Consider the following 27,761-nt stretch of genomic DNA (forward strand, 5'->3'; position numbering starts at 1 on the left):
CACAAAAAAAAAAAAAAAACCTTTTTGAGGGGAGATTGTACTGTTTTAATGAAAGATGACACACGTCCATACCAGGGGTGCCAACAAGTGTGACACTGCTTAATGCTTTGTGCATACTGGAAGATTTTAAAATTTGTCCCAAAAATGAGCAACTAATAGCTGCAGACAGAGGAAGAGCACAAAATAGGTGTTTTCATGCTGTTTTCGCCCTATGCACTTGGTGGTGATGAGAATGTGAAGACCTAGAAAAACATGAGTAAACCTCCCACAAAAGCACAAGTGATGGCTTTCAGATTCAAAGCGTCGACAGCAAAATGACCTCCAGGAAGACATGCCGGACTCTGGAGTTGTACTGGTTCACACCAGCCATTCACCCAAATACTGCTGAATTTCCTGCAACTTTGCTTAAAAAAAGGTAAACACAACGTCTACAGAGGAACACCTGAACGACTATCATTAATTTAGCAAACGAGTGCTGAGGATCTCTAAAAAAATGCTAAAATAAATTGTTGATTTTTTTTAGCTACAATGAGCAAAGACACATTCAGACATAAAAAAATGAAACAAAACAGGTGGACAAGCTGAAATTCATGTTGCCTTGTGTTTATGTTGCTTCAGGTGGCAAACATTTAACTTGTGATTTTATATGCCATGTACAAACTTTGATAAGAGAAGACTTGTGTACCTTGATTGCATTCTACAGCATAATTTAAAATCCCTGGTGGATTGAGTGAAGAGCTGCAGGATGAAGATTTTGTAACAATCCTCTGACCACAATATACAGTAATTCACAGTTGGTGGATAGCTGTGCATGCTGGGAAGTCCACAAATTTCTTATAGCAATACAAAAAGAGTAAAAATCCACCAAATTAAATTAAAGAACTAATACTGACCACTTTTGTTTATCTAGATGGGTGAAGCTATGCAATTTAAAGTAGTTTTACCACAGTACATTCACATCTTCCTCATAATCCCATAATAATTTGCTGTTTTAATCTCTTGATCCGCCTTCAGACGATGTGTTTTGCTTTCAGACTAGTTTAGCTTATCAAGATCTCCTGTCAAAAGCAGAGTACATGGGAAATGTTGCAGCTTCAGAACCAGAATATCAGGATACTTTGATGTTTTATTCACATGGTGCAGACAATAAGCAAACAACCGCAGTCACTGGAATCTGTCGGTTTTGCTGTTTATCTTCGAATTTGATCTTTAAAGGAGCGAAAGATGTAAATAAACACAAGCTGATTTTATTTAATAAGCAGCAATAAAGTCATAATGGAAGAGGGAATTAGTAAGCCTGAGGGTTACTAATGTTTTATTTGTTTTCTCGTAGAGCCAACAAATGAAAACATACACTGGACTCCTGTGTGTATTGATACATTACAAAAGCTGAAATCACATCCATGTTTTAAAGCCAAAACATGCACCCTCTTTCACTTGATCCCTTTCGGAAACGAGGCCATCTTTGATTTGGTCTGCTATTCTCTCCAAACTCAAATTGTAACCCGAGATGCCCAAACTTTTGCTGTATATTACAGGCTGTCAGATCCGAAGATGTTTAAAGAAGCTGCCTCTCACAGGGGAATGTGTTTTGTTATGTTTCGTCTCTCTCTCTTCCCTTCTTCCACACGCTCTGCTGCCATTTATTGTGTCGGGTTTATTCCCTGCTGCATTCTGTTTGCCTCCGTGACGCTTCCGTTCCTCCTTTCTGGTATGGTAATATGGCAGGATTAAATCTTTCCGCCTATGTACTCATTCTCAGCACTAAAGGCACACAAGAGAAGTTGTTTTCCATGTTCCTGTTCATTGGTAATTACTAGGGGGTCCCCTAGGAAAACAATAGACTCACTGCTGTTGTGAAGAAAGGCTTCATCTGATAGTTTTCATTGCGCTATTAACAAGTAAAAGATAAATTGCAAAGATAATATTAGGCAAAATCTCTTTGCCCTGAAGTGAGATGGGCTGCAGCAAAGTACAGGGTGTGTATGTTACTGGCAACAGTAGCTGAGACATTGTGGGGGTAAGTGAGAGGAAACCTGCTCCGCCGAGATGCCTCCCGTTTCCGTTTATAAAACTTAAATATGAAATGCTGAAAGGCACACTGAGCTGCTTATTTTATGAGCTTACCGTGTCATTTCTTGAGGGCCTGCCTATACTGAGAGTCTTATAGCTGCAACTCAGTCTGGGCCGGGGTGGATTAAAGCAAAGGAAAGAAAGAGCTCAGTTTCTTTAGATATACAGTATATCAAAATTGGCTTTTTTTTTTTTTTAATCAAGCTTGAATGTTGTTGACCAGTGGGGCATCGTTTTTTGGGCTCAAGATTAGCTGCCTGGTTAGGATTATTTTTAAGTAAACCCACAACTACACAGGTTCTTGCATTTTTTATAAAGCACAGAGAAGGAACCCAAGGAGAAAAGTGAAACATTCCCTGCATTTTGCTCCAGCTTCAACATGAACAGAGGGACGCCTGCTTTAGTTTGTGAAGCATAGCCCTGTCAACCTGTAGTTAACTTTACAACTGGGGATTTTTTTATGGCATAAATGGAACAATGTTAATATCATTTAGGTCGTAGTTAACATTTTCTAAAAGAATGTAGAAATATAGTGCTGGTTAGAACCTTATATACAGTGATCAATGGCAATAATGTGATATTATTTTTGATCTTTGAAAATGCGTTTGATCCTTGGACCCTCTCTCACATTCAGAATACCCTTAATTCTTCATGGTATATATTCAACAGGGTTACAGATACATCTCGGAAAGGTTTTGATCGATATTTTCATGATGGTGGCTCATTTGTCGGTGACACATCCTCTCTGAACCAGAAACGAGGTTCAGTGTATAAATCCCTTTCTGATATACCCAGACCAGTATGTCTGCCACTAACAAGCAAGCCAGGTTTTAAGACACCTGCTTTTCCAATTTCCATGTTCAATTTAACTCCAGTAAGTCATCTTTACCAGTCCTAGATGCCCTAGCTTCATTGAGTTGCTGCCATTTGATTGGCTGATTTGCTAATTGCGTTAATAAGTAATTGAAGAGGAGCACTTATTAAAGTGCCGGGCGAGTTTTTCCATTTAAAGCAGGGGTACCCAAGTCCAGTCCTTGAGATCTGCTAGCCAGCAACTTTTAGATGCATCCTTTCTCCAACAGAGACTCTAACATCATCAGCAGACATTCAGCTCTGCACAGCTGAATGTCTGCTGATGAGAAGAGTCAGACATTTGATTCGGGTGTATTAGAGGACGGATGCACCTAGAAAATGCAGGAGCAGCACTTGACTATTGGACTTGGGCACCGCCGATTGAAAACATACTCATTTCAACAGAGGTTGACTTATATCTGGTTGCTTTGGACTTAGTTCTTGTAAATATACAGTAAAGCTGCACATTAGCAGTTAGTTAATATATAAAGAACTTAAAACCAATTTGTTTCATACTTTTTACAACCATAACTGATTTTATTCTCCTTTTAATACTGCTTTAAAGATTGTTTTTTTTTCGTGATTGTTTGGAACTTTAAAATTTTGTTACCACTTTACAATAAAGTCCCCCTTATAGATGCTAACAGTTTATAGCTATGTTATTAATTAATATGTAAACACTTTATAAGTCATTCATAAGTGTTTATTATGCATTCATTATAGGCAAGCGACAAAACTGACATTTTTTGCCAAATAGTGAGCCTAATCTGTTCAATTATATAGTTCATCTAGAGTTGCTTATATTAAGCATTTCAGGCTAAATTACTACCTTCTAATCACAAACCAGTCTGTTTTGTCTCTCGCCCTTAATTGATGCACAACAAACACTTATGAATGAGTTATAAAGGTTTACCGGTCTACAATGGGATCCTTGTTGTAAATTGCTACCAATATTTTTTTAAATGTCAAGTGTGCTGCAAATAATATTTATTCTGCTGCTCGAAGCTGCATTAGTAAAATAAAGCCACTGCCCTTACAGCCTCGTAGTAACACTACCCGCTTCTCTTTAAGGCTACATTGAGCCTTGCAGGCTTTCTGCGCTTGTAAACAAAGAAAATGTGTTTTGAAGAGGTGAGTACTCTACATGCAACGGATGTAAGGAAGTCCTGATCAGGATTCTTTGTCGCCCTGACACCAATCCAAGTCTTTTAAGATAAGGTGTTTGCCAACATTAAAGTCCAAGTCGGATACTTTGCTAAAGTTAATAAAATCAATGGCGTGTATATCCATGAGAAATCAGTAGCTTCAGTAGCTTTTTTTTTTACAGTTAAAAAAAACACACTATATTTCATCAGTATTACGTCATCTACATTAGTATTGTAATTGGGTGTTGCTTAACTCAACCACCAGTGACGTTGATGCTTTACTGTGTAGTTGTCATGGCACCGACAGGACATGTTGCTCCAACACAGGTTACCCGGGTTAAAAAAAGCTACAGCGTTCTGACAATTAGTCACTGGGCATCTGAATTTATTGATTTGGCCTGGACTTAGATCGAGTTTATCATTTTAGGTCTTGTTTAAAGATCACTGGGGAGTCTTTCCCCATTCAACTCTTGGGTCACTGCAGTACACAGATCTGTAACTAACTGAAATGAGATGCTCCTTTGTTCAACAACGTCTGTGTCAACTGAGTCTTTTCCTGGGGGATTCCCACATTAGCAGTTTGACAAACTGCCAATACGCAACGTAACATATCTCAATGCAGTTCCACTTCACTGTGTATAAACTAGCGTTGCACAGATACCCCTATCGGGCGGGGCCCCGATCCAGCACTAAAATGGTGGTATCGGTATCGGCGAGTACCAACAAATAGGGCAGCGATACCATTTTGATGTTTGTATGTCACTTGAACGCAGCCTTCTCTCTCCTGACTAGTATTATACATGTTATATAAGTTCATGAAAGTTGCACTATTTTGGCATTTGAGAACCAAAACTCAGGGTTTAAAAGAGATTATTCAATTATTAATGTAATTTTACTGTCTTACCGTTGCACTACTATTATACATGTCATAATTTAACGAATGTTGCACTATTTTGACCTTTGAGAGCCAAAAGTTTATTCAACTATTGTCACCCATTCCAGGTATGCAATAAAAAGTTTTACTTCCCTAAGTAGTATGCAGTTCTTCATATACACACACACACACACACACACACACATCAATTTCAAACACATGGTATCGGTATGGTATCGGTATCGGTATCGGCCATTACTGCACAGTCAGGTATCGGGTAATGGTATCGGGGCCAAGAAAATCGGCGCAACACTAGTATAAACAAAACTTACAGAAAAAAAGTTATTTTACTTTGTGCTTTGGTTTGATGTCCATGAAACGTGTTGATTCCTGTTTCAGGTGCTGTCTGTCAAAAACAAAACCCAGCTGTACAGTTTGCTACGGGGCGCATATCTACATATACATAGGCCTGAATAGAGACCACGGCTGGATATGTGGGATTGATATTAAATGTAATGATGCTCAGTTTTAAAGTTCTCTCAAATTTATAAAAGTTCAAAAAGAGTAAAAATGTCAAGCAACTTCTGACCAACATGCTGAAGTGATGTTACTTTAAACAAGATGGGACAGTGAATTACTTGTCATCTCTTCGGCCCAACGGAGTGTAGGAGATGAAGACGAAATGCAGTCAGACATTATTCTGAACTGAGAGAAGATGACACACTCAAGAGTCACTCTCTGCATCTGACTCACATTGTTGTTTACCCCCCCATTATACCACCGTTTTAGGAAACTAGCTTTGAGTCTCAAAGTGGTACTTTTTCATGGTTAAAGTGAACATTTTCTTCGTTCTGCTCCTTTTTCGTTCATATGTTTTCAGTTGTATTGTGTTCCGTTTTGTGAAGAATGAATTAAACATTTCAATAAATAGAAAAAAAATAAATAAAACATGAGCACAGATTGTTATTATTTCCTCTCTGCTAGGAAGTAAATGTGGAACCCATTTTGAAAAGCTGCACATCTTAAATAAGATACTTTTTTTTTTAAAGAAAAGCATTAACCTTATCTAAAACATAATGGTGCTTCTAAAGTGTTCGGTCAATAGACTGTTTTCACATTCTGTCAGATCATAACCAAACATTTCTCTGTTTTGTATGTAATAAGCCAACACAAGGTCACCCATAAACATGCAGCTAAAGGTTAAAAGTTTATTTTCTACTGATGATAGCTTAATTGTCCCTGCTGATAAAAGTGCATCCCCTCAACATTAATGATACTGTGTTCAGAATCACATCCAAATGTTCTGCAATACTCAGCGATTTACATGCAGGCTAAAAATAAATCTATTTTAGTGTAATTTGGTCAAAGCACCTTCTGCCACATGTTTAATAGGGATGTTTTCTGGCTTTCCTTCAGCAATGGCTTTCTCCTTGTCACTCTTCCAACTAAACCATTAGATTTCTAGGTTAATGGAACAAGGGCTTAAACACCACCTAAATAAAGGAATAAGGAAGAAAAAAGGAGCAAATGCATTGGTTGACATGATGCTTGTTTTAGGGTTTATCAGAGTTTAGTTAAGATTAAAACTATAAAGTTCTAGCGAAACATCAATGATGAGTTCTGAAGTTCCCTCCTTGTAATCTCATGTTATTGTGTTGCGGTTCAAAAACATATCAAATTACACTTTAAATATGTCTTTCAGTTTTCTGAATCATTGTGACAAATGGCAAGCGAAAAGATTTAAACCAACAAATCCCTCACAGCGGTAAGAGAGACAACGTGACTTTATCGGGCTCGTAAGAAACATCCTTTCTCTGGCCAGTGTGGAGGCATGATAAAGCAAATAAAACAATAAATGCCCAAAAGGGTCAATTAGCTTGTGTGAACGTGAATCTCCAGGCTCAGAGAAGTGAGAGACTAAACGCTGGTGTCCCAGGGGGGAAACATGCGGAAACCTTTGCATCAGTTTACTCCATAGGCAGAGCCAGAGGAAGCACACACACACATTTTATCTTGATCAATTATGGATGTCTTGAGCGTATTTCACTCTGCCTGTTTGTAAATTTCAGCATGTTTTTAATTCATAATAAATGTCCCTCTGCGTTTTTGTTGTCGGCGACTTGTTATTTGTACCATGGAAAGTCATTCGCAAACTAAAAATGTTATATTAACTTACCCAGACTTTTCTGTAAAACCAATAAAACTCACTTCATGTATAGCTCGTCACTTTTAGAACCTGTAATTGTTACTTTTTTATCGACCTTTTTTGTCAGTTGTTTAATCCGGATATATTCCCAAACACAAGCTTCCTCTTCCAATTGATTCTAGTGACGTCACAAGAGGCATGATGTCACTGATCAGTTCTGTTGAATATGTACATCTATACTTGGTCTGTCTTTCCATTTTTTAATAAACTTTACTTAAAAAGTAAGTAACTTTTGTATTAATATATTTTTTATATAGTTGTTAAAACTGTCACTATGTTCTGTTGTTGTAGACAATCTGTGTGGAGAAGCCACCTAAGGTTACAGGAAAACAGCCAATTTCTTAAGCAGCACATGCTCAGAAAACAAAAAAAAAATGGAAAACAGAAGAAGATTGATGACGAAAAGAAAGCTAAAAAGAAAGAATTAGACCAACCCTGAAATAAATTGAGGGTAAACATCAGAGTAGCACAGAAGGCTCCACTATGGGGGAGGAGCTGTGGAAGGAGGGCTGGAGTGCAGCAGAGAGCAAGGGGGGAGGGACTGTGAGGTGTGCGTCCCATTTTATCCTCCGTAGTCAGGATTCACGACCTCTGGGTCGGAAAATCTAACTGGAACGGCCCCTAAAGTCGGTATTACGAGTCGGAAAGTCGATGCAACAGGATGGTACCCGACATTTGCATTCATGAGGCTGCTACTCGCAGCAACATGGAGAAAAACATCATACTTTAACTGTTTGTAGCAACTCTCTATTATTCATGTAACATTTAGTCAGTCGTACAGGTGCGACCGTTCAGGGTTCATCAGACGGGATGTTTCAGCTCTGTTTTTTTGCACAAAATACCACCTAGAACAGCTTTATTGTATTGTTATTGTTTTAACAACAATATGAGCGTCCATGTTTTTACCTACTGTCCGACGGAGGGAAACTGGGGCGCAAAAAGGCGAAGATGACGTAATCTATGACTCGTGAGGTCCGACCTCCAAAGCAAAAGGAACGCACCATAAGTCCTCAGTTTTCTCAGAACTCCCTACTGCAGCTGAACTGGGTTCACTCAAATTCTTTAAAACGTTAGCAAATCTTTTGAGCTGCACCAGAGAACGCTGCATGGATATTTAAAATATTTTTACAAGAATACACTTGGAATATTTTAGAGAAATAAAAGCAACAAAAACATCATTTACTAATTTTTTGTCTGACAAATATGCACAGAAACCAGACAGAGTAGGGGGGGGGGGGAAGTAAATAGCAATATTAACTGACTTTTTCCAGTTAAAGTTCTGAAGAGGATAATTTGTTTGTTACTATATCCCTCAGCTTTGCCCAACATGGCAGCTCCCATTGGGAGTCACTGAAGTCAAACACGTAAAGTTTAACCCCTTGCAACGCAAATTCTGTAGCTTTTATGCTGAAGAGTGTCAAAAGTCATTGTTCAGCCACATTGTTAGCTAATGCCGATTGGCTCAGTTCCTGTGCCTCTTGTGATGTCATCAACCCAAAATCCACACCAAAAAAGATTAGCATTTCTTTTTTGTCAGTGTGATTTTCAAAAACTTTGTATCTTGTGCAGTCATGCTGTGAAGATTATTTATTCATTCGCCCAGCTTGTTTTTTTTATTCATAAGTGTAAATAAAATATACAACTGGACAGTATCTTTAACTAACAGACCCTCCACTGCACCTACGGTGTTGATTGTATTTCCCAACACAATCTGCAAAGATCACGTGGCAAAAGAGATTACTGCCTGCTGCTGTTACGTCATCGCCAAATTATAGGGACATTTCTTGCAGAACAGTTTGTGCATCTGTTCCCTTTTCTTCTTTAATCATCAAAAGAGAACCCTTTGTCCATTAAAAAAGAAAATGAAGGTTTATTTATTAGTAGTGTGTCTATGGGTTCTGACTCAGCCTTACATCACTCAGTGAGTCACTCCCGCACAGACCGGTGTGGTATCATACTGTGGGGAGTGCAACAAGCTGTGCACACAGGCCTCTACCAGCAGTCACACTTTCGCTAGCTGATAATTTTGCAGCTCTGCCTCGTGCATCTCTCAGAACAAAGCAGCCCATCTGTCCCTCTTACTTGCAGTGTGAGGAGGTCAACATGTTTTGGTACACGAGAAGATATTTACTATGCATTTATCATATCAGTCCGCGCCACGGAGCACGCAGAAGGAGTCGCCCGTCGCAATGCCGTCGCAGCGTTCGCTCTCTTTGGAAAAACATTAGGGTCCATTTGCCAGTCTGCTGTACTGCCATGTTGGAGTCCTAAGCGCTGTCTGCGCAAGAGTGCCCTCTGATTACTGCGTCCTCAGCAAGAGGGCTGTGGGTTAGTGAGCATTGCTTACTTTTATGCAAATCATCTTTCCTCAGAGGGGATAGGCATGAAAAAAAAAATAGAGACAGAAAAAAAAGCTCAGCAAGAAAGTGAGAAGGAGGGAACATTCTAAGATTTTGTGAAGATGTGACATCTTAGTGGTGAAAACATCTTTAGCGTGTTGGCAGACTGGCTATTTCTGAGTTTGGGCATCTTTCAAATGAGAAAGCGTGATGAGTCCAAATAAAAGCACCTATAAGTCAACCTAAATGGGTCACAGAACCTGAGACAGATCCATAAGGTGTAACGTTGGCTGTGGTTAATGAGGTTTCCTGTCATGCTACTGTGATTCATGGTCTTGGCTACACATATTACAATGCTGGCCATGCTCAGCGACACCCCGGGTAAAGACCTGGAAAATGCTTCAAATCAGAGGCATTTTGCTGCAATAGCCTAATCTCATTAAAACACTTAGAAAAATCCAACCATGAATTTAACCATGAATTTAAGCTGAATTCAGTAAGGGAAACTGTATTTAAGTGGCAGCTTGTCAATTTGGGTGTGGCTGGAGTGCCATGCCCCCTCAAAACAGCTGGAAAAAAGTGTTTTAAATTACAAAATAAAAGTATCACATCTGTTTTCTCATAAAATGTGTCTGACATTTCTATTTTAACCATTCCAATTAAATTTTGAGTTTATTCAGGTTTATTTTCTTGCAATGTGGGACACAGGAAAAATGAGTATCTGTGTAACCTTTTGGCTTCCATGTGACTTCATGTTGGTCTCTAAAGATTCTCCTTGGGGCAGAGTTCTCTGCACCCATGGCTTTTTTGTGTCGCTCTTCAATAATCAGACTATTTTAAGATACGCTTTAATCGAAGTCACAGTCCTGGCAGCTTTGATGCACGGGCGCAAATTTGCCACTCAAGCATATGAATGCAGACGGAAAGTGCAGAACCCAACAACAAGTCAGGACAGGGAAGAATGGTGGCAGCAAAATAAAATTTGGTCATATATTTACAAAATTATATTTTTTAATTATGATCTTTTGCTGGAGAAAGAAAAGTGGACAAAAGAATTTGGACAGGACCGACCAGACTTAAAAATTCAGCAGTGGGCTTTTTTATTTTCACTACATTGGCTTCCTGCTGGTGTAAGGATAGATTTTAAACATTTACTATGTACTTTTAAAGCTCTTAACACGTATCTGAGTTTTTGAGTTTTTCTATTCACACCAGGGTTCTCGTCTCTAAAGCTTGCACGCACATAATACGGGGACTGACTCTTGCCTACTTCACTTCCAGACAAAGGCAGTGATCTATAAAGAAAAAAGGTGACGTTAGAATGTGCGGACCCTCACGAACCCCCCCCCCCCCTCCCCCCTCCCCCCCATGCGTACGCTCGTTTTGGAGACTGGGGAAATTGGCAACACAGATGGTAAAGTGATGAACTGCTGCTGCGCTGCATCATGATTCCTCTCAGACATTCAATTTCTCTCCATATCAGACTTTAATCATAGATCATCTTTATCATGAGCATTCAAAACCGCAGCGGTATTCATGCTTATGATGGTTAGCCATGACTATACATGAAGACCTTTCAAATCAATAAAAAAGGCCTATAGGTCAACTGACATATTACATAAAAAAATCCGCTCAACATTTCATCAGGGTTTTCTACCGTCACACTCCTCCACCAGGGTGATGTGCACCGCAGATAAACAGACAAATTGTGACATGGTGTGGGGCAATCACACTGATTGCTGTAAACATTTAAAAACCGTGGTGACACTCGTGTAAAGCCGAGCGGAGGATGCAACATTGCTGAATGACCTTGCAAAGGAGAATCAGGAGGGAACGCTCATCCACACTTGCCTCCCCGCTACTCAGAATGACGACTCTGACACACAGAATCCTCTTAGACAAATTTCAACACAAAGACAATGATAAGATTCAGTTTTTAACAAGTTGTTTTAACCTACAACCATACTGTATGTGTTTTTACATCTGATTTTACAACGATTTCCATTGTTAACCTTGAAAAAGCAATGATTAGCTGGCTTAATTTAAACACACATTGCCATCCGCAACGTGCTTTGCACTGTCCATTCATGGCTGAATATGGGCCTGTCTCCCTGAAGGGGAGAGCACCTGTAATGAGATGTTCAGAACCAAACTCCCCACCAGCTTAAGAGGCCCCAAGGCCCACCAATGCATCAGAGACCCCCAGGTAGAGCCAGCAAAATGCCCCCCAGGACCTAAGCCCCCCAGGCCCTGCTAGGGAGCTTGGGTCTGCAAAGCTACACTCACTGGATGACATTGGCCTATAAGACACTACTTGGCATCACTCCATCCTTTCTTTGTGTATTTCTCAAAAGGAGCACCAGCCATTATATTCTATGCTCCAGTGATTTTCTCCACCTGCAAGTTCCTCGCCTTCCTGACAGAGTTGGGAAAACATACCTTTAGTTATTCTGCTCCGTTTTCTTAGAATGCTCTCCTTTACGCAAAAGGCATCCACAAAACAGCGCCAGTGTCTTAAAGATGTTACAGTGAAAGATTTGACCTTTTAGTCCATTTTTAGACTTATTTATGTTTATCTTCTTTAAATGTGCAAAACCATAATGCTTTTTAAAATTACTGCTTATGATAGATTGTGTTTTACATGTAAATTTGTGTTTTATTGTAAGTGTTTGTGCAGTGAAGTTCAGCTTAAAGTGGCAACCTGTATTTACCAGGTCTCAGATGAGACCAACTTATAATGTATGTTGGTGTATTGAATATAACATCTGTGCCCCTTTTAATGAATTCAGTGTCATGAATTCAACATAAATTGTGTCAGGACAGGAATATACATAATATGTATTGCGCCATCTGCACCTTTTTCTTTCAATATTTAAGGATACTTGAATAGACTTAATGTTTTATGCTCCAAATAATTATTAGCAGCATTGATGAGAAATTACTGGAATTCAACATAACTGTTGTTAAGAAAAAAAGTCAGGGACCATTCTGCCCTATAACTTTTTGGCCTTCTGGAATTTTATTCTGACATAAAAAGAAGAAAAAAAACAGCTAGAGTCAAACAGTAAATCCATTTAATTGATTGAGATACATACATGTATACCATCTTGGTACCAACAAATCACATCTAGACATTAGTTGAGATAAGGAGAACATTTTTGACAAACCATTTTGCTTCCACATGAACTCTTGTCCTACGTGAACCAAAAACAGATTCTGCATTGGGTCTGCTAACTTTGGAAAACACGTCTGCTGTTTTCTTTTCCGCCAATAACAAAATCAGAGCGGTCAGTTTGACATTTCAGCATATTGAGGTGAGTGGATTCTTATCAGTGCATGCCAAGAGTCTGCACAGCCTGAGCATTAGATTAAGTAATGCTATTATAAAGTCATTGCTGCAACATTAGACTTACATGGATTTTGTAGCAGTAGCGCATAGGTTGGGTGTATCTGCCGTCTCAGAGTTAACATGTATATGTCACAGATTTTTATTTCTCTTTTTTTTTTTTACACGTCTAGAAAATAACTGACTATCTGCCTAAACTGGAGATTAAATTTTGTATGAGGTGGTGTCAAATGTATAGGAAGATGGAACTGAAGCTTATTTTGCTTATTGCGGCGTATCTCTCATCACAACTGAATCGTAAGTCACACATAAAATAGTCTGATGGGGGTATAAAGAAGCTGGCCATTTAGTGAGTGCTGTATTGAAAGCTTAATTACTTGAAGTTGAGGCAAAGAAAAAATGGCAGAACTAGTTCCAGTCTTGAACCGGAAAAAGGTTGAGTGCCTTCTCCAGGTTGGGGAGGATGTGCTGCCCCTAGTGGAGGAGTTCAAGTATCTTGGGGTCTTGTTCCCGAATGAGGGGAAGATGGAGCGGGAGGTCGAAAGACAGATCGGTGCAGAGTCTGCTGTGAAGCGGGCGCTGTATCTGTTGTGGAGAAGAGAGAGCTGAGGCAAAAGGCGAAGCTCTCGATTTACCGGTCGATCTACGTTCCTACCCTCATCTGTGGTCACGAGCTTTGGGTCGTGATCGAAAGAACGAGATCCCGGATACAAGCGACCAAAATGAGTTTTCTCCGTAGTGTGTCTGGGCTCTCTCTTAGAGATAGGGTGAGGAGCTCAGTCATCCGGGGAGGACTCAGAGTAGAGCCGCTGCTCCTCCACGTCGAGAGGAGCCAGTTGAGGTGGCTCGGGCATCTGGTCAGGATGCCTCCTGGACGCCTCCCTGGTGAGGTATTCCAGGCACGTCCCACCGGGAGGAGGCCCAGGGGAAGACCCAGGACACGCTGGAGGGACTATGTCTCCCTGTTGGCCTGGGAACTCCTTGGGATTCCCCCGGAGGAGCTGGCCCAAGTGGCCGGGGAGAGGGACGTCTGGGCCTCCCTACTGAAGCTGCTACCCCCGCGACCCGACCCCGGATAAGCGGAAGAAAACGGACGGACGGACAGATGGATGGATAGATAGATGAATGGATGGATGGATGGATGAATGGATGGATGGATAGTTCCAGGAACAGACTTAATAGCCAAAGTGCATATTGTCCTACTCAGTTGAAACACACGGCACAGTGTAATGAGTGTTTCGGACTGAGCTTTTCACCACAAGCACTCCAGGTGGGTGTGGTATGAGACAAAGTAAAGAAAAGCACCTTATCTCCACTTTAAAGCATGGTGGAGGATGTGTGATGATAGCCCCATTTACGCTGCCCTTTTTTAACCGTGCCGAGAACGGTCCGAGCTCGGTAACTGAGATAACTATGGAGTGTAAATGGAACGCAAACTGAACTGAACCGTGCCAGACACAACTGGACCGCGCTAAATCTAGAGCTGTTCGATGAGTGGGCTGGGCCCGGTTTTTCACTGGCTTGGTTCTCTGATAACAGTGAGTGCATTAGCAGATCGCGTCAAGCCCAGTCAGACTAATTTTGCGGTTTCAGACATTCATAAAAATTCTAGCTTCCCTACCATGCCACACAGTTTCCAGTTATGATTGTGCTAAGCAGTGTGATGAACCTCAACATCTGTCGCTGTTTCCTGCGTCTATAAGCCTTGATTAGACTATTGTTAGTCTTATTGACTTCCCAAAAACCGACTCTGTCAAGTAAATTTACCAAAGGTTGCCTTCTTCGTCTGACTCTCCGCAAACAACGAAATATCACAATTATAACTAAACATAACTTCCTAAATGTTATGGGCGTCGCCATTTTTATTTGCTTGATTCCCTCCTTCAATCTCACAGAGCAGTAGTACCGCAGATCGTCACTAGGAGGCGAGCAACTGTGCTAGCGTGAAGTGTAAATGTTCGTAAGAACCAAGCTCTGCAGGGTTAACTGATCCAAGCTCAGTCCGAACTCGGCATGGATGAGCAAGAGAGCACAGTTTGTACACATTTAACCTTAAATTAAAGGTATTAGCAGAGCTAGGTGATTGAAAAGTAACATATTTTTCAGACACTGAGTTGCTCCGTAATATAAGTCGCATCAGTCAAAAAAATTTCTTTTTTTGTAATATTGTTTTCAGTTTTTTTCTTCATAAAAAAGAAAAAAAAAACATATATAGGTCACAGCTGCATTTATCTAGAAATTTATTTCACACAATCCAATACTAAAAACTGATATTTAATCGGTTAAGCCACCTTCAATTAGACAGCTGCATCCACAATTGGCTGAATAATATGGAACATAGGAGGTTGAATGGGGTAAATTGGCACAACAAACCAGCAACTCCAACCTGGAAAGTTCTCGTTAGATCATTTCGGTCTAATTACGCTGAAATTAGACCGTGAGCATAACGGTGCTACGTGCTAAGCTAACAGTGTGACATGTTTCAGAGCAGCATAAAGCTCACGTGCATCAGCAAAGTTGTAAACCTCCCGGTTGGTCAGTACGATTTACCATTTAAAATTGTTATATAAGTCGCACCTGTTAACTCGCAGGACCGGCCACACTATGAAAAAAAGTGAGATTTATAGTATGAAAAATACAGTAATGCTAGTTGCAGATTAATATATTGTATTTGTAAGAAACTTTAATTCACAAACTTTTAATAATCTTTTTTAAAGTGCAGCCAAATAAACTGTGAAGATACCCTGAATTTGTTTTGTTTCAGTTAATTGTGCCTTTTTCGAATATTTACCAAAAGATGTATACAAATAGACCCAGCAGATCATATCAAGGGATGTTATTTTACACTAAAATGTGAAGGCTATTCAGCCATGAAAATAAGTCTGCAACACAGCCTGGAGGGATCTCAGGAGGCAGCTGTGCATGGTATTCATATCATCCAGTGACAGCGGTAGCATCGTGACATCACACCTCAGCCACATTCTCTCCTTCCTGGCACAAATCTGCGGAGATGAAATGAATTTTGTATGAACTTGGAGGGATTTTCATGCGGTAGCTGAAGCAGCTGCTCCGACGGTGGCAGAGTTTAACCAAGCTGCATCTCTGGGAATGTTTAAAATTCATGAAAGGTGGCTAGTCAACCAACAAATACGTTTTATGTAATTATTTTTCACATCAGCTTTTAGTCAGCATTCCTCTCCAGTGCAAGTCAATAAGGCTCCTGTCAAACAACTGCAGGAACAGACTGAGCAAATGTTCCTGGTGCTACTGGGACCTTAAAATGCACAGACTTTTAGTGCTGGTTTTAGGGATTTTGCAATACAATACAATCAGCTTTGCAGTTTGCTTTTTAGGTGACGTTTTGAGCCACATCTGTTAAAGAAAGATATGTTAGTCAGAAGAGACAGTATAAATAGATTTTAGGGGAAAACAGGATAACGTGGCACCAAAATCAGATATGTGAATATACGTCACCAATTTCTGTCAAAAATGTGTATTACTCAAAATGTGTTGCCCTAAAGAGCCATTATTCTCTCTCATATATCAGAGGATGAACATATTGGCTTTTCATAATAAGGAGCCCAGCAGGAAAGCTGTGTGGGCTGCAGGCACCCAGCGGGATTTTCTTTCCTCTTACACAGACCTATTTCCAAATGCTATGGGACGCCACATAAAATATCCATCCATCCATTCTCTATAACCTCTTAATCTTGTCCAAGGTGGTTATGTTCAACCCCTCGCCCAATGATAGCAGGGATTCTAGGAACCCCGAAGCGTCAAATATAAATAATGATACAAAAAATACAAAAAAAGAGAAATAATTTCAGAATTATTTTAACTACATTTTGTGAACAAGATATGGAATAAATACTATTTACCACTCAAAATTTATTTTTGTTGCAACAGTAGCACACCCACCCAAAAGACTGTCAAAAAATATCAAAGCAAAAGCAAACAAAACACACATACACACACACACACACACATAAAACATCAAAAGAAACAAATATGCCCCCCGCTCCAAAAAAAAAAAGATAAAAAATAGTGGAAATATATGTTAATGCACGATGATCACAAATGAACACACCCACACAATCCAACTCATGCATTTAGATGCAATTACAAACACAATGACTGAATACCCAGGGCAAAGCTGATGATGAGGAAACACAAACTTTATCATATGAGGAGAATAAAACTTATTTCTGTTTTTTTAACATGCTATGTGAAAAAAAACAATAAAATTACTTCACAGAACAAAAGTCTTAATAGCATTTGTAAAGAATAAAATCAGAAAGAGATGTTGGTTAGTAAATAAATGAGTGAATGCATAGATAACATTGGTGGGATTAATCATTAATTAATTTACTCTTATTTATCAACTGAAAACAACATCAAAACAACTCAAGCAATACAAATTAGGCATGAGGTGTTAACTAAAATAATGAAAAGGACAGGGCCACAATTTACTCTTGAACTCACATCCAAACCAAACTTAAACTTTGATAGAGAGAGAGAAGATCATTTGACTGATACTCATATAAATGCTAAATTAAAGATTTGTTTAATTTTCTTATTTTCCACGCTCATCCATCCTCAGGTTTGTTAGGTTGTTCATTGCAAAGCTGAGCACTTTATAGTCAGAAATCAAAGGCTGACCATATGTTTGAGTTTGCACAGCAGGGATAGCTAATAACCTGCGTCCAGAAGACCTCAGGTTTCTGGAGGAATATTAAAATACAAACGTTCCCTTTAAATAAGGTGCATAAAGATCCTTTAGCTTTATACACAAGTAAAAGATGTTGAAATCAATCTCGAAGGCAAAAGATGGCGGCCGTAGAGACTTTAAATTTGGTGTGCTTTTACCCAAAACACTAAAAGGGCAATCCAGCTCCAACTTAAATTAACTGCTTCAATTGGTAACAAGTCACTGAATTAAGTTTAAGTAACTTAATTTATTTACAATGGTTTAACTTGACAACTTATAAACCAAATTAGGTTGGACCAACTTAATTTCATTACTTGTTACCAATTGAATTACATTGAGAAACATTACAAGTGAGCACTTTATTAGATTAGATGGCCGTGATAACGTCTATCGTCTTTCTTCTTCTTTTGGGTTTCACTTTCAGGGGTCGCCACAGCAAGTTAGCTGTCTCCATTTAATGCAACCTCAAAAAGGGGCTACAGTGTTATGTGTCCCATTTTGGGCTGGTCCCAATACCAGATAGACACATAGGGTTGCATCAGGTAGGGGATCTGCCGTAAAACCTTTGCCAAATTTACCATGAGAGTCAATAACATGACCTCCATACCAAATTGGTCACGATCCACGTTTTATCATTGAGCTCCTAATGCCATTTTTTCAGTCAAGGTTCTTCAGCAGTGGGTTCATTTCATTCATGGCCGCTCACCTCCAGCCCAGTTCCTGTGTGCAGCAGTTAGGACCTGGTAGAAACATCCACCTAGAGCAAGTTAACACCTCAGTCACTAATGTTTACCAGCCTCTAAATGTTATCCTATCCGACCTTTTCTAATTAACTTCATAACATATCAGTTTGTTAGCACTATTCGAGCAGAAGAGGGGGAGATGAGAGAGGCCCAGCTGCTAGGCTGTACCTGCAGTTCTAGGAGCGTTTGGTTCCAGTGGCGGCTGCTGGTCTCTGAAACAGGGGAGGCTCAATGTTGTTAATTAAATACTAATGTAACATATTGCAATATTGTCATATCAGCTGCCACTGTCTTTTCCATTGATTTGACCAGTTTCATCTTAATGACCAGTACAGCAAGTTTGCATAAACGCTCTTGGCCCATTGTGTTGCGTGTGTATGACTTGACTCATTTTAAGCAGGAGAAGCTGTGTTCTACACCAGCTGATGTAGCTCCTGTTGTGACATTGCACCATCTAATTCCATGTCTTTAAAAAATACCAAAAAGTCACACAGTTTTCCTCTCTTCCCTTGCAAGTCACAATTTGAACGTAGAACTTGATGTTCTGATTTTAGTCTCCCTGAATCAAAAAAATAAATTACCATATATTTTCAGGACACTTTGGAATGCCTGCTCTGGAAACAGTTGTTTCATTTAATCAAACTTCCCTGGATTGACCAGTTCCAGAGGACTTTGAGTTTGTTTTGCTTTTGTACACATACAACCAAATGTTAAGTGAAACTGATGTTGTTTTTAACATTGTCCAGCATACGGCTATGGATGAGGTTTTTTTGGCAAAACTAAAATTGAATCTCTCCTGGCCTTTGTCAAGGAGAAAAGGTCTAAAGAGGCTTTGAACTTTGAAATAAATAAGTGGCAAACCCAATGAGTGTGGCAAAAATACCCTTGTCTGAGGCAAGCATTTAGCACCCTGAGACAACACTAGGTTCAGCCTGTGCATGATAATGCACAAATGTAGCACTGGGGGCTATTTCTTTAACCTTGGCCTGCTGGTCATTGAGTTAAGAAGCCATGACCACAGCCCCATCATAGGTTTGGGCCACTCGTCTGTCTCTGAAATTGTAGCTCTGCATGTTGTGGCTTAAAACTTCAAACAGACTGAGCATCTCGTTCTTCTGACATATCAAAAAATCCAATGAAACATTCATGTATTTTGCCTGCACCATCCACATAACCAACAATGACAGACATCTGTGCATGGCATGACAAATCTGTAGTTTCATCCACCTGCCATCCTAAAAATTGGGGCACTTTGAATTTCACTTTTGATCTCATCAGAAACAGTGGCAGCAATAGCAGAAATCAGATCATTTTGGATGGAATGAGACATACCAGAAAACACAGCTGATGAGTGGAATTGTGAGGCCAAGACATGACAGTCATATTTTGCAAATGTTTCTGCAAGTTATCTGTAATTCCCTTTATTGGCTGATTCCCTGCCCTAATCACGCCCCCCTGAATGCCAGCTCTTGGCGGCCAAGTTAAGAAGTAACACCAATAAGTTGATTCAAGAAGGCCCTATGCAGTTTCATTGTGTTTTGCTACATGAATGCATGCATCTTCATAGATAGCATATTAAAGCCCGATCTTCCCCATACAACTTAACCTTAACAAAATTTACAGGGGAGGTTTTGCCTCCCTAGTATTTAATGAGACGTTGCTACTGTTTGGTCCTCAGGTGAAAGTCACAGCTCGGCTTCTTTCGTTAAAAGTGATGCAGCGACTGCCTGTAGAACACAGACTAGCGTTATGCTCTACTGATGCGGACTGATAAACCCAAAAATCTGACGTATTAGTGGCAAAAACATTGTTTTTGGAGTGGGGGGAGGGGGGGGGGGGGTTGTCAGAACAGGAATAAAAAAAAAAGAAATGGTTTTATGTAACTTAGTAAATATCAAGTTTATACTGGTCTTCAGCAACAGACCTATTACATAAACTAAAACAAAACAAAGTAAGAAAAACAAGCATACATTTTTTTTTTACCATTATTTGATTTCTGGGACCATTACTTAGTCTGCCACCATCCATTGGCTAATGCAACTGTTGGTTGCTATGGAGACTGAATGCATGGTGGTGGAAAGACATTGCTGACCAGGAAGCTTTTTAGTCTCCAGCTCTTTGTTTTTCTCTATTTATGTATTCAATGAGCTGACCTGAATTCTCCCTGGTAGTTGTTTGATTAATTCCATCAGTTTTATTACTGTCAGATGGACAAAAAGTTAATAATCAAAATGTTCTCTCATTTAATTTTTAGGTGTTTATCTCTGGCAGCAAATTTCAATTCCCATTGTAAGCAGCTTTTTGAGCTACTTATGCCTTAATAAGATCGAGCATCCTGCAAATCAACCACATTGGCAACAATTTTGTTGCAAACATCAGCATGTCTTCTGTTAGGCACTCGTGAACACCTTAATATTGTGCAGCCAGTCAGCAGGCTTGTGTTATTACACCAATAGGTCCATCTGTTCAGTGCGTTGCCACGTATTAACAGCCCTTGAACATTTTATATTTTGTCAGATTGCAACCAAAAGGTACAACACCTTTTAATGTAAGTTTCTGCAACTGACCGACATAAAGCAATCCTATTTGTGAAGTGAAAATAAATCACGGTTTTCAAAATGATATGCAAAACATTTTTTTTTTTTTTTTTTTAAGATATTTCAGTTACCTTTGGAAACTAGGGTATCCTGCATATACTTTCATCTGAACTCTGGGTGCATGCTGGAAGATGAACCTCCACCTAAATCTTAACTTTAAATCCTGTAATAGGTTTGCTTCCTGGATTGCCCTGAATTTAGCTCAATTCATCTTGCCACCAACTCTGGCCAGCTTCTTATCCCCTGCTGAAGAAAGATATTCTCACAGTATTCCACTGACACCATTTTTACAGCTGGGATGGTGTTTTCAGGATGATGTACAGTGCTAGTTTATTGTCGCACACAACTTTGCATTTAACTGGAAAAGTGAAATTTTAGCCTCATCTGACCAGATCACTACTTTCACAAACACCAGGGTTTCATTATGGATTAAAAAATCCTGGCAATGGTTTAGGGCAAAGAACAATGTGTGATCATTGTAATGCTTCAAATTAAATGTTGAAATGACAAATCTGTTTCCTTATTTGGTGCAAAAAGAGTGGTTTGGATCCGATATTTAAATAAAACAATTAATTTTATAATGAATATATTTAAAAAAAATATTTGTGTTTAACAATCTTTATTTACACTTTTAAACTTTGACAGCCTGGAGGTTATCGACGTTCTTTTTCCTGTTTGCTACGATTGCAATTGTGGAGCTTGACGGACCGGAATGGAACAGAAAACTTGAGTTGTTTTCGCAATGTGTGGGTAAAAAACAGAGAGTGGGTCCATTGACTGTGACGTTTGGAGTAGTCACAGAGAATGTGAAACTGTTCTCATAACATTATGTACTTGTTTTGTCTGTTGGACGTGAACGGAGCAGGCGTAGAGGATGTGGAATCTGGGGGTTAGGGTTACTTATCCTCTCTTTTTGCACCTGCGCAAGGCGTTACTAACTTGCTTGGCTCCATTATTTCTCCTTGCTTGTCCTTGTTTACTCATTGTACGCATGTCAATATTGTACGTATGGTCATGTGATCTTGTTGTGATTAAATATACACATAAGCACTTTATTTACTAATAGAGAGAAAACAAATTGTGAAACAGAAATAAAATATGAGCCAACAGGGCACTATAATTTTATTGTAAAAACCTTTATATGCAACCAGAGTGAGTTATTGGCGTAGAAATCCATAAAGTCATAGTACGTGGATAGGCCCCTTTATATGAGAACTGAAAACTGTATTAATTACGGTTTGTTCACAGATATTCTCAAAATAAACCTCAGTGGCCTTCACAGTACAGCTGTACTTATACTGATATTTTGTCACACATAGCTGACTATAAAAAAACATGTATGAAGTTTATCTCTATTTTTAAAACTATGCACTACTTTTTGTTGGTCTATCATAAAATTCAAACAAAATGAGATCAATACTTTGTGGTCATAGTGTGACACAACCTATTACTTATCAATATTACTTTTTACTCATTTTAGCTGACACCTGTCTGGCATCCACACATGGGAAGTTGAGCTGTACAGTATGGGGTAAGATAACAGTTCAATATAAAGGCATGCATAAGTGTCTGAATTTGTAAATGTAAGGCAATAAACGTGAATAAATATGTAAATAAAGATTTGCATTTGTTCCTGGCTGTCAACTCGTGCATATCCGTGTGACATCAGATCTTTCATCTGTGATAATACAAGTTACAAAGTGAGTAAACTTTATTTATATAGCACCCTTCACAGATAAATATCACAAAGTACTTTACTGATTGTAATAAACACCAAACAGCTCTCAATAACAAAAAAAAACATACATTTAAGTAAACTCTGCATAAAAGTGTCTTCAGCTGCTTTTTAAAGGGTTCAACAAAGTTGGCCACACTGAGAGACAGGGGCAGAGCATTCCACAGTCTGGGGGCTACAGCTTGGAAGGACAGGTCCACTCAAGTTTTAAACTGGGTCGTGGGGACCTTCAGAAGCTTTTAGATCGAGGACTGGAGAGTACGGCCAGAAGAGTGAGGGATTAAAAGGTGTGAGGTGTGTTGGGGGCGCCGTCCAATAAAAGTTTTAAAAGTCAAAACTAAAATTTTTAAATCAATGTAAATTTGACAGGTAGCCAATTTAAAGAGGATAAATCTGGTGTGATGTGAACCCTTCTGATTGTTCCTGTTGCAAAAATACCAGTACAAATCACAAATTTACAAGTACGAATTTACAACCCCCGATGAAACTTTTACACACCCTACCAGTTGGTGGCAGTAACGACATGTGACCACATATGTTTCATATGTGAGAACGCAATTGCTGTTTTCTTCTTCTCTTCTTCTTCTCGTTTAAAGGCGATTGGTTAAATAAAGTGCATTACCGCCACCAACTGGTGAGGAAGTGTAGAACGGCCTCATCAGGGGTTGAAGATTCGTACTCGTACAAATGTAATCCGTACTCATAAATTTGGGGTTCGTACTCGAAAATTTGGGATTCGTACTTGTAAATCTGATTTGTAATCGTACATTTGTTATTTTACTCGTAAATTTGTGATTTGTACTTGTACTGTTGCAAAGTTGTACCTCCGTAACTTCTATATGTAACTTCTAAACTTGTATCCTCACAGATGAAACTTGTGATCCACATGTATATGCATGAGTTGACAACCAGGAACAAATACAAATCTTAAATTTATTCACACTTATTGACTTACATTTACAAATTCAGACACCTATGCATATGTTTATATTGACAGTTATCTTACCCCATAGTACAGTGACATCCTTTCGATGCATCACTGGTACCTTTGGGACGCATTTGTCTACTTACCTTACCACACACATTCTGTCACTAAACAGTACAAGCTTTACTCAAACGTACAACTTTTACAACTTTAAATAAAAAGCTGAAATCTTGTAACTCTGTGTCTTGTGTCAGTGCTGGGAACACATTTTTGGCTTTTATTGACATAAATCTGTTTAATGAAGTGCTGCATAAAAGCAAAGCATTAAAAAGACAGTTATGAGCAATAATATCAAACACAATCTCCACAACACCCATTCTTAAAATCAGCTATTTAAACGGGTTCGAAGGGCGTCTTGGACCGGCAGTCAAATATCCAAGACGGCCAGGGGGGACCGGACACGGTGTGGACTCTTGGCTCAGGAAGTTCGGGAGGAAGGAGAGAGAGGGGAAGGCTGTCAGCTCCATCACAAAAACACAGGGTTCAAAATGTTGAAAACTTTACAAAACATCAAAATTCCTCCTGTAATATTGTCATGCAATATACATGTTGACACAACTGAGACAGGTTTTTTTTTCTCAAGAGTTCTCATGTCCAGTCTGGCAGTGCATGGGTTGAGCAGAGGGTTTCGCCTCTCTGGGCTGAGAAGGTGTGGGGCAGCTTTTTCAGCCCTTCTGCCTGATGTCACGGTTATTGGGGGAGCCAGCTTCCATGATTGGAAAAAACAAACAAACTAAACATCCCAATTTTCAGTTGAAACATCCTACATAGGTGTTACATCACATTTCACTAAATAAACAAGCCAAAAAAAGCATATAAGTCAATCTATTTGTGTGACTTGTCTGTTCAACTATTGTACACTCAAAGCCACAGCGTAGTCTTATATGTATAGATATACAGTGTTCGGACACTGAACGAACCCGACAGCCTGGTAATGAAATGCTACAAACTGCAATGCGCAGGACGGATCTAGCATTTCTACTTCTACCACATTTTCAACACACAGGCTATTGATATAATGTGCTCAATGCACAAAAGTTTAAAGAAACAAAAAAGAGGCAAAAAAAGAGAAAATCTTACAAAGCAATGCAAAAAAGTATAAAACAATAAATAGAAAATATCTTAAAATAAATCCTCATTTATCCTCGTCAAATTATGTGCAGGTAACATTTTGCGTGTTTTATTACACTTCTGCACATTATTAATCTTCATTGTGGCCTTTGTGTTAAAAAGGAGTAGTGATACCGGGCAACTAAAGAGAATGTGCAAAAATCGAATTTCATTCAGTAACTCGTTTAATTTAATAAAAAAAAAGTTCAACTTATTTAAGATTTAACTGCCAACAAGGCCCATAAATCCACAGCGGGACATATGCAGTAATATTAATCGCCTGCCTCTGAACCCATCAGCTTCCCCACTGTCTTTAAAAACTTCAAACATTAGCTGCAGACGACAGCATGGAAATGAGGAGCACTTGGCACTGAAATAAAAAAAAAAAAAAATGAAAATCACTTATGTTTAAGTACATATGTCTGCAGTAAAAGAGACCTTTTCATTTATTCCCCATAATTTTCAGCCTCCTTTACTTCCCCTCGCCGTCTCCGTTCGGAGAGAAGGGTGGAGAAGACGAGCGGGGCAGTCTTTCACTCGGGCCAGAGTGTCTGGCAGTGTTTAAGTGGTACACCAGGACTTGTTTCAGTCTGCCAAGGCGAATTCATTGTGAAGGCAGGTGGGCCAACACACATCCCCGCTCAGGACACAGACTTGTGTGTCCTAGCCTTTGTCTCCATGCAGCCTGGCAACGGAGCCGGCGGCTGCGAAGTCAGTGGGTGCAGAGCATTGCTATGGGAACCAGCAAAGTAGGCTAGGCTGTGGCTGCACTTGGATCAGTTTGAGGACTTTTTTTGGCATCCCGTTCAATGCTGAAGTCGCCTGCAGAGTTCACTCTCTTAAATGCTCTTCCCAGACTGGCCAGCAATTTTATCTGCAAAGTTTTTGTCCCCGACCTCTTTTGAAAAATAGATAAATATATATTGTAATAAAAATCAAAACGCAACTATGGGATTAGGCTTTGCAGAAATGGGACAGGTCCACGGCATTCCCTCGCCCTTCAGTTTGCCCTCGCACAATTAACTGTGCTGAAATGGTACATCCATCCTCGTCAGCACGGCCACACGCACGCAAACACACAGTCGTCAACATAAAAACAAACAGCCGCCAGGGTAGAAATCTTGAAACTCATTGACTAATTCAACACGGCATTGAACAACAGTAAGATCTGAAGGTGGAGTCCACAAAGGCTCCCTGGCATTGTGTCGGCTGAGTCCGCGATGTGCGTGAGGCAGGAAAAGGGGCGGGGGTCGGACCCTGCCTGGCTTAGTCAACTGAACCGGGGTGCAAGCTGAGTGCTGGGGGGTCCAGACAGGTGGGGGAGTAACTGAGGTGAGGCTCCTTAATCCACAGCAGGGGGGCGCCGTTCTTGCCCTCCTGGCTCTTGTTGTTGTTACGACCCTTGTAACGCACGACCAACAAGGCGATGAGGAGGATGCCGAAGATTGGGAAAGGGTAGAAGAAGATGAAATAGAAGAGGGACTCGGTGGAGCACACCACTGAATGGATGGTGGACACTGTTGGCACAGAAAGAACAATTCAAAATGTTTGACACGCAAACTGGCAATCATTAGCGCTTTCTAAACCTGTAGAAAAAAATGCAAACACTCTTCGCTGATGTATTGTCATTTCTGTTTTTGTCATCCCCCGTGTTGCCATTTTGTTTGTACATAGTCCCATTTTGTACCCATGAACAATTGGAATTACCTACATATCCATACATGAAACTAAGTAAAAATCACATCTGGAACAACATGTCCTGTGGCAGATGCCTCTAATTTGTATTAACTTCAGGTACAACAGAGACTAACTACTTTTATGGAACGAAAAGCGGTATGTGTGAAACGGCAAGTGCCCGCTCTAAATCCAGATTCCCAATGTTGGCATCCCTGGATGTTGAAAAAAAAATAAATAGCATATTAACATTATAAATGGTACAGGAGAGAAAAACAGTAGCTATAAGTTGATCAAAACTGTATACTGACCATTGAAGCTTTAGTCATCCTATGTTTGATTGACTTAAATGTAATAAAATAGTCATGGTCAAAGTCTCTTTCATCTTTTCAGGAGCTGAAAAATTCTACATCACCGCATTAATAGATGATACTGTTACATATGTTTTGGTACGGGAACAATCAATTACAAAATAATTAAATAAATAGTGCATCTCCTTTGCGCCTGTTAATGAATAATTAAAATTAACACAAGTGGCAGCATCTGCCTTTCTGTTGTTTGAGTAAATGCTAACAGATTTGGTCCTAGCTGTCAAGCCAGAAGAGCCTGGAAATAAAACATAAAGATAGAAGTGAATCTCTTCTTCTTGCACATGTTTGCCTGCCAGCTACTGATAGGATTGCAACACAGGTAGCTGCTATTGATGGTTGGAAAATTAGCCGTTTGAAACTTCTCCTCCTTTCCTGTGCAAATCATTTAGTGCCTGGAAATTTTCAGCTCGACTGGCTTGACGAGTGATCTGCCTCTCAGAATCGGCCTGTATATATGCAGGAGGAATGTAAAACCCGACTAGGTTGCCAGCACTGACAGGCAGAGGTTCAAACTCAAAAGGGTAAAAAATTCGTAGCTGAAAGTTTCGCTTTCTCATAGCCTTAATGAACCGCCGACACGTCCCTATAATTTCCTTTTGAATGTCTTTTTACATCTCTGTACTTCCTGTGACTTTGTTTTAATTTGAATCTTTTTTTTAAACACCTTCCCTATATGGATTATACCCACAATGGGTTGTCTTCTCTCAGAATCAGCTTCGACTCTCAAGTGTTGTTACTGTGACCTGTTAGGAACTGTGTGTTCCCTGACAGTAAAAACGTCCGACTTTTGAGTTTCTAGTCATGCTCCGGTTGATCGAATGGGAGAAATGTGATTTACAAACCATGAAAGTAGGAGTTTTACATGGTTTGTAAAAATGAATATTAAAGTGTTTTTTGGTTTTCAGACCTGGTCTGGGATTTGTTGGCTAGATGGTTTTCAAATCAAGTTATGATTTAATTAGTAGATTTGTCCTTCCTTCCTGTTAATTTGAATTTTGATTAG

General features: G+C 39.6%; 1 protein-coding gene across 1 annotated transcript in view; it reads right to left on the reverse strand.

The window, feature by feature from the left end:
• Positions 1-21,988: 21,988 nt before the first annotated feature.
• Positions 21,989-27,761, reverse strand: part of igsf3 (immunoglobulin superfamily, member 3) — a gene marked incomplete at its 5' end in the record, with an annotated part of 98,908 nt that continues 93,135 nt past the window's right edge. Inside the window, 1 exon segment of the mRNA XM_036139215.1 lies at positions 21,989-26,230. Within this exon segment, the coding sequence (XP_035995108.1) occupies positions 25,980-26,230 (251 nt within the window).

This window comes from Fundulus heteroclitus, chromosome 7 (assembly GCF_011125445.2).
Source record: "Fundulus heteroclitus isolate FHET01 chromosome 7, MU-UCD_Fhet_4.1, whole genome shotgun sequence".
Lineage (NCBI taxonomy): Eukaryota > Metazoa > Chordata > Actinopteri > Cyprinodontiformes > Fundulidae > Fundulus > Fundulus heteroclitus.